The sequence below is a fragment of the Vulpes vulpes genome, chromosome 14 (genome assembly GCF_048418805.1).
Source record: "Vulpes vulpes isolate BD-2025 chromosome 14, VulVul3, whole genome shotgun sequence".
NCBI classification, from domain to species: domain Eukaryota; kingdom Metazoa; phylum Chordata; class Mammalia; order Carnivora; family Canidae; genus Vulpes; species Vulpes vulpes.
In genome coordinates, this window is record NC_132793.1 from 89,132,375 (window position 1) to 89,149,224 (window position 16,850).

Genomic DNA, 16,850 nt, shown 5'->3' on the forward strand with positions numbered 1-16,850 from the left:
ACTTTTAAAAATTAGGAACATTCTCCTCTTCCTTTTTAATAATAGTTGCTAATTTTGAAAGACATTTATTCTTCCTAGACAATTTGGAAATGCATAAAAACATCAAATTTTTTAGAACTGTGAAACATTCACAAAGGGCATCAAAATTTATTAAATTGAATTATAAAATGAATACCAGTAATTCTTACCAAATCAAAACACAGACTAGAACTAGAACCTATATATCTCTAATTCATTTAATGCTCTCCTCTCTCCTCTCCAGGAAATACTATCCTACTTCTGTGATGACAAAATTTTATGGATTTTCTTTATAGGATTACCACATGTATGCATATCCCTAAATATATTATTTAGGTTTTACTTTTAAATTTTATGTGAATGGAATATAGGTAATGTATTATTTTGTCTTGCCTCTTTTATCATACATTTTATTACATTCATTCTTAGAGTGGCATATATTCCAATTTGTTCATTTTCACTGAATGTTGTATTACATTGCAAAGGGGAAAAAAAAAACTTTATTCATTCTACTGCAGACAAACACCAGAGGTGCTTCAATCTTTTGGCCATTATTAAAATGAAAATGGTGCTATGCACACTTCTGCATGCAGACACATAGCCTACTGCATACCTGCACACACTTCTCTAGGGTGTATTCTTGGGAATGGAATGGTTAAGTTTATAAAATATGTGGATCTTATACTAGATAATGACAAACCATTTTTAAAGTACAGTTCATCTTTGAACAACACAGGTTTAAACTATGCAGACCCACTTAGATGCTTTTTTTAAAATGCACTTTATCTTCCTTGTGATTTTCTTAGTAACATTTTCTCTTCTCTAGCTGACTTTAATGTCAGAATAAAGCATATAATACATATAACATACAAAATGTATGTTAACTGTTTATGTTATTGGTAAAGCTTCTGGTAAGTCTGGGAGGAGTTTGGGCTCAGCGGTTAAGCTCTGCTTTCAGCTCAGGGCATGATCCTGGAGTTCAGGGATTGAGTCCCACATCGGGCTCCCTGAAGGGAGACTGCTTCTCCCTCTGCCTCTGTCTCTACCTCTCTGTCTCTCATGAATAAATAAATAAAATCTTTTTAAAAAAAAGTTTTGGGGGAGACAAGGTCAAACATGGATTTTCAACTGCAGAGTTGTTCAAGGGTCAACTAAAATTGTATCAAAGTACATTTCTACCTGCAATAAAGAGTTAATTTGCATTCCCTGATTACTGAGGAAATGAAGCACATTTCATACCTATTAGCTATCTGAATTTTCCTATAAGTGCCTGTTCAAGTCCTTCCCAAGTTTTCTACTGAGTTGTTCGTCTTACTGCTTTATTGTCATTTTTAAGTTTGTTATCAATGTAAGTCTTTTGTTAACTTTATGCATTACAAAAATATTTTCTCATTGTGTTTTTAAAAACAAAAAAAACCCACCTGCCCCCAGATAAAAACAGGTTAATTTTAACAAAGTCAAATTTATCAATTTTTTCCTTTATAGTTTTTATGTCTTGTGTAAGAAATCCTGCACTACCTCAAAATCATGAAGACAGAGGTCTCCTATATTATCTTCTAAAAAGCTTTCAGTTTTGCCTTATGATAAAATTATAAGTCTATAATCTTCCTGGAGGTTGACTTTATGTATGGTATGAGGTAGGTTCCCTTAATTGTTTTCCTATATATCCAATTGTCCCAGCACAATTAGAGTTTGTTTTTTCCCCTATGGTTATAGATCACATCCACTTATGCACATGATTCTGTTTCTGAGCTATTACTTCATTGATATGGTTGGCAATTGATATTTGTACCGTTGTCACAGTATCTTCGTTATTACAACTTTAAAATTAGTCTCAATATATTGTACAGCACAGTCTCTCACATTGTTATTCTTCAGGCTGTCCTTCTTTTCCCCTTCTACTTCCCTTTATTTCAGAATCAGTTGTTAAATTCTTAAACAAAAAAAACCCTTGGGATTTTGACTGGCAGTTCTTTGACTCTACGAAGATTATTTTCTGTGGCACTGAAGTATAAATATTGAGAATTCCAGTCCACAATAATGGGATAATTCTGGTAAATCAACCCTGCATTCCTGAGATCAATCCTACTTAGGCTATACTATCCCTTTTACATACTGCTGGATATAATTTATTAGTTAGCATAAAGTAACATGAGATGCTTTAACAAACACAAATTTCAGTGGCCTAATACAATGAAGCTTATTCTTACAAAGCCAAAAGAGGGTTTCTTTTTTTTTTTTTTAATGTATATTTTTTAAGATTTTATTTATTTATTCAGATAGAGACAGAGAGAGGCGGAGACACAGGCAGAGGGAGAAGCAGGCTCCATGTCGGGAGCCCGACGCGGGACTCGATCCCGGGACTCCAGGATCACGCCCTGGGCCGAAGGCAGACGCCAAACCGCTGAGCCACCCAGGGATCCCCCAAAAGAGGGTTTCTTATCTCAGAGAGACTTGCATGAGATTATCCAAGAGCCTAGACTCATTTATCTTGTGCCTCCACACACAAGACGTCAATAGTTCCCCTCTTGGGCGCCCCGGTGGTGCAGCAGTTTAGCGCCGCCTGCATCCCGGGGTGTGATCCTGGGGACCCGGGATCGAGTCCCATGTTGGGCTCCCTGCGTGGAGCCTGCTTCTCCCTATGCCTGTGTCTCTGCCTCTCTCTCTCTCTCTCTCTGAATAAATACATAAATAATCTTAAAAAAAAAAGTTCCCCTCATAATTCTCTGTACCTGGCTGGCAAAGAGGGAAGTAAGAGTATGAAGATCATGTGGGAGGTATTTTACAGATCAGACCTAGAAGCGGCATGTGTCACTTCTACTCACATTCCATTGGTCAACTCAGCCACATGGCCACTCCCATGGGGAGGCTGATAAGTCTATATGTGTGCCCAAGCAGCAGAGAAAATGGATCCATGTGAAAGTAACTGTCTCCACTAAAAAAAGATGTGAACTCAAAGAAGTGGACTGATATTCTGTTTAGAAGTTTTATAATTATTCTCAGTGAGGCTGACTTCTGATTTTTCTTAGAACTCTCCTTCCTGGTTTTGCTATCAAGGTTAGGCTAGCTTATATAATGGGGAAAAGAGTGTTTCTTCTTTTTCTATTCTCTGGTAGAGTCTGTGAAATACTGGCATTATTTCTTCCCTAAAAATCTGTTAGTCCTTGCTTATGAAGCCACCTGGATTTGGAGTTCCTTTGCAGTAACCTTGACAATAAGACTTTTCAGTTTGTCTATAGTTTCATGATTCCATTTGTTAAATTGTATTTTTCTGAAAATTTGTCTACTGAGGCACTTTTGTCCTCAGTTTTTGTCCTCAAAAACTTTTGAGGCACAACAGGATCCTGAGATTTTGTGTGCACAAAAAAAGTATATTAAAATAGTTGATGAAAAAAATTAAATGGTACCTTTGTAATCTAGTTTGCTTCTTACCTTTACAGAGGAGAATATGAAGCTTAGGAGAGACCCAAGTACTACTCCCCCTTCAACCATACTACATCACACAGCTATTAAGTGGCAGAACTGGACTAGAACCTAAATCTTCTGATGTCCAGTCTAGTGCTCTTCCCACTATCCTACTTCACCTGGTTCAACAGACTGCATTAATCAGTCAACAAATGAAAGGGAGAATGCAGAGAGGCTTGTGATCGGGAACCACTTCAACTTTGGGAAGATACCATATTACTTATGCAGGGAGTTGCAGGCACTGCCTTCACGGTCCTTCTCCAGTTCCTCCATAATTTTTTTCCTATCTTCCTCAGAAAGAATTATGTGGTATTCAAGCTATGGCTTCTCTGAATTTTAAGGCCTTATCTAGTTATATGATATTCCTAAATTTGACTGCAGAGATTGCAGCAAATGGTAATGGTATTCCTCCTCTCAGCCCTGAGCAAAACCAACAGTTTTGGGGGACCGTTAACTCCCAGAAATTAGATATTGGACTAGCCTCAGCTTATGAACAGGGATAATGCAATTCTGTTCTAAATCTCCACACATAAATAAACTTGGTCCTCAATGCACTGTAAAACCAGGAAAGTGTGTCTTCAAAACTCTAGGCTCCTGGTTTTCATCATCTGTTCCTTGTGTGTGCCATTTTTTAAACTGTACAAATGACTTAATTTACCTTGTTTTCCTTTTAATCCAACAAAACTTATTGAGAACACCTACTAGGTTCTGATGTTCACTGATGACATGGACATAGGTTACGGTCCACATGAAGCTTGTGAAGGTTACCTGATGTTCCCATGAAGACTGCTTTCTTAGTAAAGCAGTCTGACTAGGGTTTTGAACCCCTTCTCCAAAATCCTGATGTGGTTTAGTTGCAAAACTGATACACAGGTATTTTGCTTTTATTTTTTAAAAACAAATGAGCCAATTTATTAACCCAGCATTTGTTCTGATGTTTCTGGGAGGCAGTTACCACCTGTCCAGTGATTCTTTCCATATCTCTCTGTCCCTGATATCAGTCTGCAGCCCCATCTTGGTCCTTTTCCATTGTTTTCAGCCCCTCACAAGGTGTGGAGGACCTGTGGACCACGCCCCTGGAGCCTCTGCTTAAGTGGCTGGGCATGACCCCGTTTCTCTGACATCCCACATAGATCTTGGTCATGGAGCTGACCCCAGTACTGCCCTGGAGGTACAGGTGCCAAGCTGTCAAAGCAGCCCATGTGTAGAACCAGTTCTCATCACACGGAGCAAGCAAACTCTTTATGCTATGGTGTCCACCCCCCACCCATTTAGGGACTTTCAGTTTCTCAGACTTGAGGAAGACTGCCAGAGCTCTGATGAACTCCTGCTGGTTCATGTCTTTTATAGTAACTCCAGCCATAGTGTGGCCTCCTCACTGCCAGCCAGGGGAAAGGGAGCAACGGGGTTTCCCAAGGACACAAGTCAATTGTCCTGCCTTCATTCTTGAAGATGTCTTCTCTGGGTATAGAATTCTAGGTTGGACTACAAATTCCATCTTCTCAACATATTCAGGGTATCATTTCATGGACTATAGATTTTCATTTGTTGCTATTTAGAGTCAACACTTCTTTGAAGATTATCTGCTGTGTTGAAATTATTCTTTTTTTGTTTTCTGTAGTTTCACTATGTCTATGTATAGTTTTATTTTTTCTTTTCATTCTGCATGGGGTTTGTTGAGTTCCTTAAATCAACTCTGGAAAATTGTAATTATCTCTTCAAATATTGTGTCAGCCCCATTCATATTCATCCTCTCTTCCCCCTCCTTCTAGAATGCCAAGAAAAATTTAGGTTAGAATATCTAACCAATCTTCCTTTTCCTCAACATCCTGTATCTACCTTTTCATCCCTTTGTGCTAAGCCTCCATATAACTTCTTTCAGTTCACAAATTCTTCAGCTATGTCAAATATAATTCCAGCATGCCTACTAAGTTCTTCATTTTGGTTACTGTGTTTTTTTCATTGCTCTAAGTATTTCATTCAAATCTATTTATCACCTCTCTTATAATTTCCCATTTCTTGCACACGTTTGCAAGCTTATTAGAATGAAATTATTTATAATTTATGAATATAATAAGAGTATCTGAAGTATTCAGACATCAGTATCTGCTATTTCTTCTGCATTTTGTTTATGCCTTATTTTCTTTTATGGTTGATCATCTTTGTATGATGGATACTCTATAGTTTTGAAAGGTTATATGAAAGACATTTTTGATGCCTTGAATAAGATGCCTTTCTTTAAAAAGTGTGTCAATTTGCTTTTGCTTCTTCCAGTTACCTGTGGCAAATGTGGACTTCTTGTGTTAAAGGACTTTGGACAGTGATTCCACACAATGCTGGTACTTATTTTACAACCTCTGAGACACAGGTTCTCTTTCTTTTATTATTCTCCTCTTTCCCTAATTTGTTCAGTACAATAGACCCCTCCTTGCAATCTTTTGCAAGTAGGGAAAAGGCAGTGGATTTTTCCCTCTTCCTAAGGTCCCAATTTGATATGGGAAGCAATCTATTAGACTCAGAAACCTAGAAGTAATGAGGTTTATTCTTTGCCTCTGGATCCACCAAAACCTGAAGCTTAGTTTACAACTGTTTTATCCTGATGGGCAAATGACTCAGGGTAGCCAGACTTTAAATACTTCTTTACTTTTTAGGTTCTCACCTTTTCTTAGATTTTGGTCTGGCATGTCCTTTAACAGCTCTTTGATGCTATAAAGTTTTTATACAATTTATCTAGTATTTTTAGTTGTCTTCACTGAAGAGTTGGTCCAGACAACTTGGTCCAACAACAGAAATAAAAAAAATCAATGTTTTTGGAAAAAAATGAACCAAATATTTTCTAACATCCACAAAGTTTTCTGATGATGTTTTTGCTTTCTCTTTAAGTTAAATATGGAAAAGAGTTCCACATTTTCCACAAAAATTCCACTGTCAAGTTCCTCAAATAGTTCAACAGGGAGCTATCATGCAACCCAGCATATTCCACTCCTAGGGAGATTACCAAAGAAATGAAAGGATCTCCATACTAAAACTTGTACACAAATTTCAGACACATTTTTGTAACAATCAAAAAGTAGAAACAACCCAATGTTTATCAACTGATGAGTGGATAAACAAAATGTGTTATGTCCATACAATGGAATATCATTTAGCCATGGCATGAAATACTGATACATGTTACAATATGGATGAACCTTGAAAGGATTATGCTAAATGGAAAAAGCCAGACACAAAAAGAGAACATTTATATAAAATATTCAGAATAGGAAAATCCACAGATGCAGAAAAAAGGTTAGCAGTTGCCAGGATGAGGTGGTAAGGGGAGTTAAGAAATGACTGTCAATGAGTACCAAGTTTCTTTTCAGATTCATGAAAATGTTCTGGAATTAGTAGTCATGGTGGCACAAACTTCTGAATATACTAAAAACCACAGATGTATAATTTTAAATGATGAATTTTATGGTCTGTAAATTATATCTCAATAGAATAGAACAAAGTTAATCTCAGATATGTCTATAATACCCACTGTGGTAGCCGCTAGCTACACTAAGTTGCCTCACTGAACATTCAATTTCACATGATAGTGAAAGATATTGGGAGCAATGATTTATAAAGATACCAAATCGTATGAAAGTAATTATGCAGGTCATAGAAAACACTGGAAATCTTTACCATGATTATGAATAAGCATATTGGAATCCATACCTATTGAGCCTATATCCAGGTATATTATGACCAGTGAACCAACCAAATGAAACAAAAGCCAACAGAATCTATGAAAAGAGCTTTTATATACCCGAAAAGAAGACAGCAAAATAATACAACTTCCCCTCTCTGAATAATCTTCTTTATATAGTAGCCACTTATGAACATAAGTTCATCTGAGCTGAAGAATGTGCTTTAAAAAAAAAAAAAAACACTTTCTATGATTAAACAATAAAGCCTGCTCTACTATAATGTGTTTTGGAATGTAAATTAGGTGCTATGAAACTGGTAAATACAGAATAGTGTCAGTATAATAAAGAAGTCTCTCTGGTTCACTGGGCACTTTTTCCTAGGCAAAGGGAACCAGGAAAGTGGCAAGAGAATTATAACCTTTAGCAGAAAGGAGAAAGTCCTCCCGAGAGCAGGAGTATTAAAAAAAAAAAAAAATGAATTAACTGCATGCAATTAAAAAAAGAAAGAAAAAAGAAAATTGAAAATGAAGGCTTCAGAGTATTCCCAGCCTTGAGCATTCCCGTGCTTGCTTTAACGGCAACCTCCACCACCCTCCACTGGTCGCTGCTACACTGCCATCTGCACTGTCCTAAGACGACTATCTCCATTCTAATTCAAGTGTTGCCAACATTTCTACTCAAGTAATGAATTTTGTGCATTTGTAACACCCATGGTGGTAGCCACTACTGAGTTGCCTCACTGAGCAGTTCAAGCTCTCTTTTTAATTACAATTATGTTTTAGTTTGTGTTGCTCAGAACACAAAGTTGTACAAGTTTTGGAGTTGTGAGATTTTTCAGAAATGTCTAAACTACATGAGAGCAAAAGCACCTGTACTTTTTTTCTTTGTACGTCTGTTTACTTCTCTAATGGCTAGAAATAATATATACTGGGAATCATGTGGAAGATGGGGCAATACAGCAATAAAGGCAGTATTTCCAGTGTTACAGAATGGAGAGAATCACATCCCCTTCATTCGTGAACTTCCTTTCCATTTAAACATACTCTATGCTTTTGTTCCTAATAGCTTTGGGTAACATTTGATGAAGTCTTTTTTTTTTTTTTTTTTTAAGATTTATTTGAGACACAGAGTGTGTGCATGAGTGTGGGAAGGGCAGAGGGAGAGAGAGAATCTCAGACGTCCTACCGACTGAGCCACCGGGTGCCCCTGATGAAGTTTTATGGGTACAAATTTGTTAACAGTGAAGTAAGCAATACTGCTTTTAGTTCAATTTTAAAGCACATTACTAAGCTGTGTGCTGATCTTTGGGAATCTATGGGAAGAATATTCCCTCCCTGGGCCAAAGGCAGCGCTAAACCGCTGAGGCACCCAGGCTGCCCTATAAACAACTTTTAAAATGCTGACAATCTGCTGCCCGATAAGTATTCTGGTAACTATTATTTGACTACCTAAGCTTCTTAAACACCTCTAAAGGCTGCCCAATGCCCATAAGACAAATGTCAAACACTCTATACTCAGGGCACTCTATCAACCACACCCAATCTGTCTGTTCTTCACCTTTATTACTCACCTATACATACTCCTTATTCCACAGAAATGGGTATGATGTGTACTAATATTGAGGTTTATTTTTCTCTATGTATATCCAGTTTTTCTAGCACCATTTATTAAAAAGACTTTCCTTTTCTTATTGATTTACCTTAGCACTTTTGTCAAACATCAATTAACCATGAACGTACAGGTCTATTTCTGAGTTCTTTATCCTGGTTCCACTGAGCTACATATCTATCCCGACCTATACAAACTTTCTGGATTACAGTAGCTTCATAGTACATCTAAGAGATGGAACATCTAGCTAAAATAAGACAAGTATTTTCCATCTTCTTACCACCATGATTAGTGTACTACAGGAAGAAGTGTGAATGCATGTTATCTAAGCCAGCATAACAGAATTAATTTTAGAACGTTTGGTAGAAACTCTAGTTTCTAGATCACACAAGTAATCTCTGATGCTTTCTATTGGTGCTTAACAATATGGTAGTCACTAGCCAGCCACATGTGGTTACTTAATTAGTTAAAAATATAGTTCTTAGTTGCACTGGTTATATTTCAAGTGCTCAACAGCTACTACATATGACTAATGGCTACCGCACTGGATAGCACAAACAGAGAACATTTCCATCTCCACAAAAAGTTCTACTGGATAATGTTGCTATAGATGATGCCATGTGCAGCTGTAAAGTTGGGAGCTGCCACTGTCAAAATGCAGCAGGCAGCATCAGGACAAAGATGATGCCCAAGGGAAGGCAGAAACCTGGAACCCACTTTAATAGAGCAGAGCCTAATCTCTACCATACTGTTTCATTTTTTTGTTATGTGACATGTAACAAGTACCCCTATTTTAAAGGTGAGTTTGAATCCGATCTTTCTTGTTTGTAATCAGAAACAACCTAATTTAATTGTTTTCAGGGATCCCTGTGTGGCGCAACGGTTTGGCGCCTGCCTTTGGCCCAGGGCGTGATCCTGGAGACCCGGGATCGAATCCCACATCGGGCTCCCGGTGCATGGAACCTGCTTCTCCCTCTGCCTGTGTCTCTGCCTCTCTCTCTCTCTGTGACTATCATAAATAAATAAAAATAAATAAAAATTAAAAAAAATAAAATAAAAATTTAATTGTTTTCAAAATGCTTTCACAGGATGCCTGGCTGGCTTATTAGTTAGTAGAACATGCAATACTTCATCTTGGGCTTGTAAGTCTGAGCCCCCATGCTGGGTGTACAGATCACTTAAAATTAAAAAAAAAAAATGCTGTGCATACATTATTTTAATTGATCCTTCAAATTCACAAGATTTAGAACATTAATATTGCTCTCTTTTCCTATTTAACAGGTACTATAAATATTCAATAAATAATGATTAGTATAGCCAAGAAATACTAATTATAAATACTAAACAGCAATTACTTTGGATCATATTAAGTGAAGTATCAAATAGCAGAATTTGAGAATTATTAACACTTTTGACAAAATGTCAATCCTCATCTAATTTATTTTCTGCTGTCCTACAGAACATAACTGGTAGATTTTTTTATACCCCAAAGTAACAGAACAATTAAAAAACTTAATGCAACTATAACAAATATGGAAAATAGCACCAAAAATATTTTAATTATATCATATAATGAATGGAACTATCCTTTATGAACACTGGTAGTATGAAAAAGTAAGCTGATTTTTAAAATTCCTGTACAAGTACTAGTTGTTATTTCTAAGGTTTTGGAGAACACAAACATTTTTGAGGTTTTCAAGACAGACTTTGGAAATAACAACTCAAACCCAGAAATTACCACAAAATAACAAACTGGTTATATGAAAAGAAAATTTCTATAAAAACAAAGCATCACAGAAAAATATTCCCCAATGAATTATAAGAGGTAAATTTCAATAGGAATTCAAGTTTTGGTTTATTTTCTAAGACTAAAACTGGTAACTTGTTTACCAAGTTTCAAGAATCACTAACATTTAAAAAACAATCTTAAAACTATAACTTCTGATCTTTTACTGCTAATAAATTAAAATAAGCACTTATAGGAAATATTCTTTGAGTAAAGAAATATAATCACATATTTCTTATCAATGTGCCTACATATAATATTCTTCATATAAGACACTTAGAATACACAAGTATCAAAACACATATCAAAAATTGGTTTAATTCACAAATCAACCCACCAAACAAAACCTACAAAATTATAAGCTCTAATTACTTTTCCAAAATATAAGAAGTTCATACTACCATTTAGAAATGTTTACAGGTCAAGCACCAACTATGTAATTGTAAATTTAAAAGTAGAGTTATGACTAATCTACGCTAAGAAAATACCTGTCTTTCTTTAGATTCTAGATCCCTAGGAGTTTCTCTCAAAACTGAGCTACAAAAATAACTTCAAAATAAATATGAAAACTACACCACTGTCTCCTTAATTTTAAGGAGATGTGTGTATGAATGGCTAGCTTTTAAAAAACCGCATATCTGCATTTGCTACCTCTTTATAAGAGAATTATCACTTTATCTATCTATAGATATAGATAGATATAGAGGTGTATCTATAGATATAGAGCTATATCTATAAAAACAAAGCATCACAGAAAAATATTCCCCATTGAATGATAAGAGGTAAATTTCAATAGGAATTCAAATTTTGGTTTATTTTCTAAGACTAAGATATAGAGGTATATCAATCTTATCTATCTATATATAGTGTATCTTATCTATCTATATATCTCACAGGCATACACAGGACATCCTAACATGGTAAGTACCCTGCATCTTTTGCACTAAATAAGCTTGCAGCTCTAATACTAATATAGTATTATATGCTGAATGATTAATATATATATAGTATTATATGCTGAATGATTAATATATGGTAGGAAAGCTCAAAATCTTGGGATTCTAACTATCTTAAATCTATATTAAAATGTAACCAACAAAGAAACTTCTGTAATAAGATAAAACAGCCAACACATCATCTTTTTAGGAAAACAGCAGAAATAGGCCAGTTATTCCCAATGTCTTGCACAATGCCTGTACACAGTATGATAAATATCAGTAAAATAAATTAAAAATGTAAAAATAATGCATCATATTCATTATCATTCATCATCATTCATTTTTACCCGTTCCTCCTCCCTCCTTTTCAACCCCTTTCAAAAAACATCACAGGGCAATTTGGAACACAATGTATTGCTTGGGAAGTGCAAGACAGTATAACCTAGACAGAGCTCTTTCAATAGCTACCCAAGCCTTCAGGATAAAGTTAAGGGCCTGGGATCTGGTTTACTTCCCAGGTCAGTCATGGCTATTTCCACTCTTCACACTATACTACTACAGCTATACTTAGTGGACTTTAACTCCATAAAATAACTATGCTGTGTCTCATTTCCTAATTTCCACATAAGGTGCCCTGCTGAACTGGAACACCTTTCTTCTACCCCTTTCCCTCTCTAATCCTGTCTTTTAAAGGACTAAGATGATGGTGTCACCTCTACAGGAAGTTTTCTCTGACCACTCTCCCAATTCTCTGTACTCTCCGCTTTTCTCATTGGCCAAAAATTTTGCTAATGTAGCAAAGAACTTCCAGAGGAAAAGGAACAACTTATCTGATCATAACTACTAAAACACTCAATCCCTGACACAAAGGGACATAAAGAGGATATATAGGTATTCATTGATGAACACAAGAAATGCATTAGAGAAATGTAATCTGTATTATAAAGTGACAGACCTCACCCTCTTCCCGCATGAACTCCCATTTATATGTCACATCAATCTCTGACAGGAGAAAAATCTGACCTCAAGAAAATAAAAAAATTACACGCAGAGATGCACAGTTCCTTAAAAACCATATAAATGAAAACTAATAATTGTATGATAAATAATAATATTCAAATACATAGTAAAAATAAAAAGAGTCAAACTGAAATCGCAAGAGCTACGGTGATTGCCGTGTGAGGTGATGGTGCAGGACATGTGAGAAGAGGAGGAGGGCCATGAGGATTGCGTGCCTCACCCTGTGAATCACCGTCCTGCTGCTTCAGGCTCTGTTAGGAATAAAAGAGCAGGGCAGGGGGCTGGAGGTGGAGGGAAGCTTTGTCTTGTCTTCAGATGTCTCATTATTTTTCCCCTTTCCCTGCCGCTCCACTGCAGCCCTGTAAAACATTAGGCAAGCCTCTTAAACACTCCCTGTCTGTTCCATTCCTCACCACACGGGGAGGAAAAAAAAAATGATTGGCCCAAAAAGGCTCTCTGAGAACATAATACTGTCAGAAAACTGAAGCATTGATTCTATAAGGTCAGTACTATATGATCTCAGGAAATAAAAGTCATTTATCTTTCTGTTTTGCTCAACTGAGGAACTGTAATCCATCGCCCACACATCCCCATCAGACCCCCTAAATAGGTATGAAGCACTTATAACCATGTAGAAGTGAACTGAAAGGTAACCCCATGAGAAATGTGCTCCCTAGTTTGCAATTCATACCAAAATCGGCATGTATTTTGCACTGCTTCTTAGAAGATATTAAAAGTTACAGTTTGTGCTTGCTCACTGCTTAAAATTATATTTCAGGGGATATTCTTGGGAATAAGAACATTTAAGAAGCTGGATAACCACTGCCTAGAGACCGCATGTTAACTCAAAGCTTTTAGTTTCCCTCCACTTAGGACAAGTTAATTCAAGTTTATGCAATATTGCTCAGGAGTTTCTACTTCGCTAGATCTGATGTGGGGCCCAAGAGTTTAGATTTTTACAAGTTCTCTGGTGATGCTGCTGCTGGTCAGTGTACCACACTCTGACAGCCAGCGATTTAAATAATGTACTTCTGTTTCAGTACCAGCTATTTTTATTTAATAAATTGATAGATGCATCTTATATCGATTCCTTATCTTCCTCTTTTTTAAGATATTGATGATTTCTAAATTCCCTTGTAATCTGAAAGCAGGCAGAGATGATTAAGGCTCAAAAAAAAAACAAAACAGATTTTTCTCTTTCTTTAGAATCCAAATTACTGTCATCTTACTTCATTTATCATTGTGCCTCAAATTCCTCATCTGTGAAAGGGGGACAATAAGAGAGTTCAATCAGATAAAATAAATAAAAGCCCTTGGAAGAATACCAGGTTATATTAGCAACTAGATAAATGTCATTTATTATTTTACTGCAATATATTACTGTGGTTATCCTCACTCATTTTCTCTTTATTACTGAGGAAAACTCATTCATGTTTGCTACATGTTTTACATCATTGATTTATATATGAAATCTTCATCCACTTATGGTGAAATATTCCAGAGCTCCAGTGGATTCAATAAACTGGGGAGCAAAGTAAGGTTATAATGTCAAAGAACTAGGTTGTAATCCTACTTCTGCCACTAAATTGCTACATGACTCTGGGCAAGTCATTTAATGGACTCTCAATTTCCACTTCTGAAAAAAGCTTACCTTGGATATGAAGATCAAATGAGATAATACAAGGGGAAGTTTTTTTTAAGTACTACAGTATTCCTGTTATGAGAAAAATACCTCTATCTGGGAACAGTTTATAAGATATTAACTAAAGAAATAAATGGCCACGGTCTCTTATATTCTTAAATAACAGTACAATGATACGAATCACCACATAAACTATTTACTGGATATTCTCCAATATCACCTAGTCATAACTTTTTAAAATATCATACGCAGGAATATGTTTCAGGAATATTTGAAATACATCCTGCAAAGTGAAAGAAAAAGTGGATACAAAAGTAATCTCAGGCATTATTGGATAGAAGCTGCAAAAATTGTCACTTTGTGGTGTCAGCATAATTTTTATCTTGATGAAGAAGCCTTCTGTTGGTGCAAGGCTTTTGTTTAGCATAGCTCAATGTATATATACACATATATATATACACACACGTGTATGAATAATGGTGACTACCAACTGGTGATTTTCATTACTAGTTACTAATATTCTAAGATAAATCCAATGTTCTTATAAAATTGCATACTACAGTTCACAAGTTTTTATATCTTAATTTATTGAAAAGAAAATTTGGGAATTTCAATTAAATTACTACTTGTAGGACCAAACAAAGTCAGCCACACATTTTTGTTACCAATGCTTAATAACAAGGAAAGATACAATGTATATCTCTGATGACATTCTTTACAGAATGTCTCCTAATGAAACATAGGAAATATAGTAGTAAAACTCATTTTTTTTGTAAGGAATGAACTCTTAAAAAGCATGTATAAGCATTTTCAAATAAGATACCATTAACACAGCATCAATACTCTCCATTTCAAAGAAATCCAGTTATGAAGTCTTTTATAAAGTTTATCTTAATAACACTCCTAATTTAGTAAGTTTCCATTTTCATTTATTTAGCTTTCTCAATGTAGGAGATACCCACATCCTACAGGACACTATAAACTTTAAAATATCTAAATGCAATTTAAAATATGTAAATGCTGTTGATTTTTTAAAAGACCATATAAAAATCATTTTTATCAACTATAATTGTTAAAATTGATTAAAATTTTAAGAAATTACTCTGAAAATATAAGTAATGCAAAATAAGGGACAGCAAAGATAGAATGCCACTCTGTAAATGGGTTTCTAATACTAGAGATTAAAATCAAAAGTAGATAAATATGAGCACCATGTCTTCCTTTATATAGGTTTATCATAATGTTCAAATACCAACTACTTTTAATATATTTATGCCACTGTGTTCCCAGAAAACATACTAGATCTAACTTCATAGGCCTAATACACGCACATCCTTGCAGGTGCAGCTTTTTAGTAAATGGGGGAAACGAAAATCCTGATCTTAAAGACTAACTTACATGCAATAGGAAACAAGTGAATTCAGGTTACAGGCCTTATGAAGGTTGTTTTCAAAGCTTTCAGTTAGTCTCACTGCATTAGGAAACACTCTAAAGTGGGTCATTTATAGTTGTTTATGCCTCCATTTTCAGCTACAGGAGATGGCTTTTTTACCTATCCAGAACATTATACCAACTTATTAGAAATTTATGGATATAAAATCTTCAGTTGGTACAAATATATCTCAGTGGTTTACAAAACTATGGGTAGAAAGAATAGTCTTGGAGCCTGAATTAGAAATTTCTAAATAACGTCACTTTGCAGACTCCATGGTACATGGGAGCCCCTCGAGTATTTCTGTTAAATGAACAAATGGACAAAAATGTGCTACCAATTACTACAACTGTTTGAAAGGAAACTATATGAAAAAAATACTTACAATGGTATTCTAAAATGCATTTATATGAGTTCTCCATAAAGCACTTGGAAGTGCCTCGCCCATAGGAAGCTCTTACATGTACTTGTCATTACTCTTGTCCTGTAAACTTAATTTGGTTCACAACAATCTTTGTAGCTACATTAATATAAGCCATCACCACCACTGATAAAAGAAATCTCAAATATGTGCACACTATTAGTGAGGCTGTAGTTGCATTACTTTTATATGTGGAAGAAAGAATATCTAGAATCTCAAAACTGTCTTAATGAAGATTAATTCAATAACCTTAACAGAGAAGTAAATTCAGCCTTATAATTTATCCTACCAACAAACTGATCCCTCATAAGCCAATGTGTCTTCTATTATTGTATTTATATAATTCAGAACTCCATGAAGAACTATTGATAATATTCGTGTTCACTTGTATCTAAGAAATTCAATTAAAAAGAAAACATCAAGATTCCAATTGACCTGCAAAAGTTTTCCTTCCCACTGAAGTAAATTGTAATATAGGAGACTGCTAAAATATGTTTGGGATTTACTCTCTTACACTTTGATTGCTGACCACAACAGAGATGAAGACTGAGGTAGTCTGAAAATTCTGTGAGGATTAAATCAGACTATATTCTTCACATTCTCTAAGGAAGTAAGCTTTAGGCTGTGCGAAGCACCCTCAACTTCCAGGGGTCAAGAACAACAACTGCTGCAATGAAAGAGCAGAGTAGTTAGGGTTAAGGAGGTGGTTGCCATCTACAATGAAACTAGCTTGAGTATCTATTTGTTGGTATTATCAAAGTCAATTATATTTCTTTGACTTAGGCAGAGGAGCATTTGATGAGATACAGAGATTTTTAGAATAAGATGTCATTTTAAATTAAACAC

General features: G+C 35.5%; 2 protein-coding genes across 50 annotated transcripts in view; both read right to left on the reverse strand.

Moving 5' to 3' along the window:
* Positions 1-16,850, reverse strand: part of MEF2A (myocyte enhancer factor 2A) — a 166,376-nt gene that overhangs the window by 43,923 nt on the left and 105,603 nt on the right. The window lies entirely within an intron of this gene.
* On the reverse strand, positions 1,642-4,973 carry LOC112922289 (small ribosomal subunit protein eS19-like). The gene has a single exon (XM_072737180.1). The coding sequence runs from the start codon at positions 4,844-4,846 to the stop codon at positions 4,481-4,483; it is 366 nt and encodes a 121-aa protein (XP_072593281.1). The 5' UTR covers positions 4,847-4,973; the 3' UTR covers positions 1,642-4,480.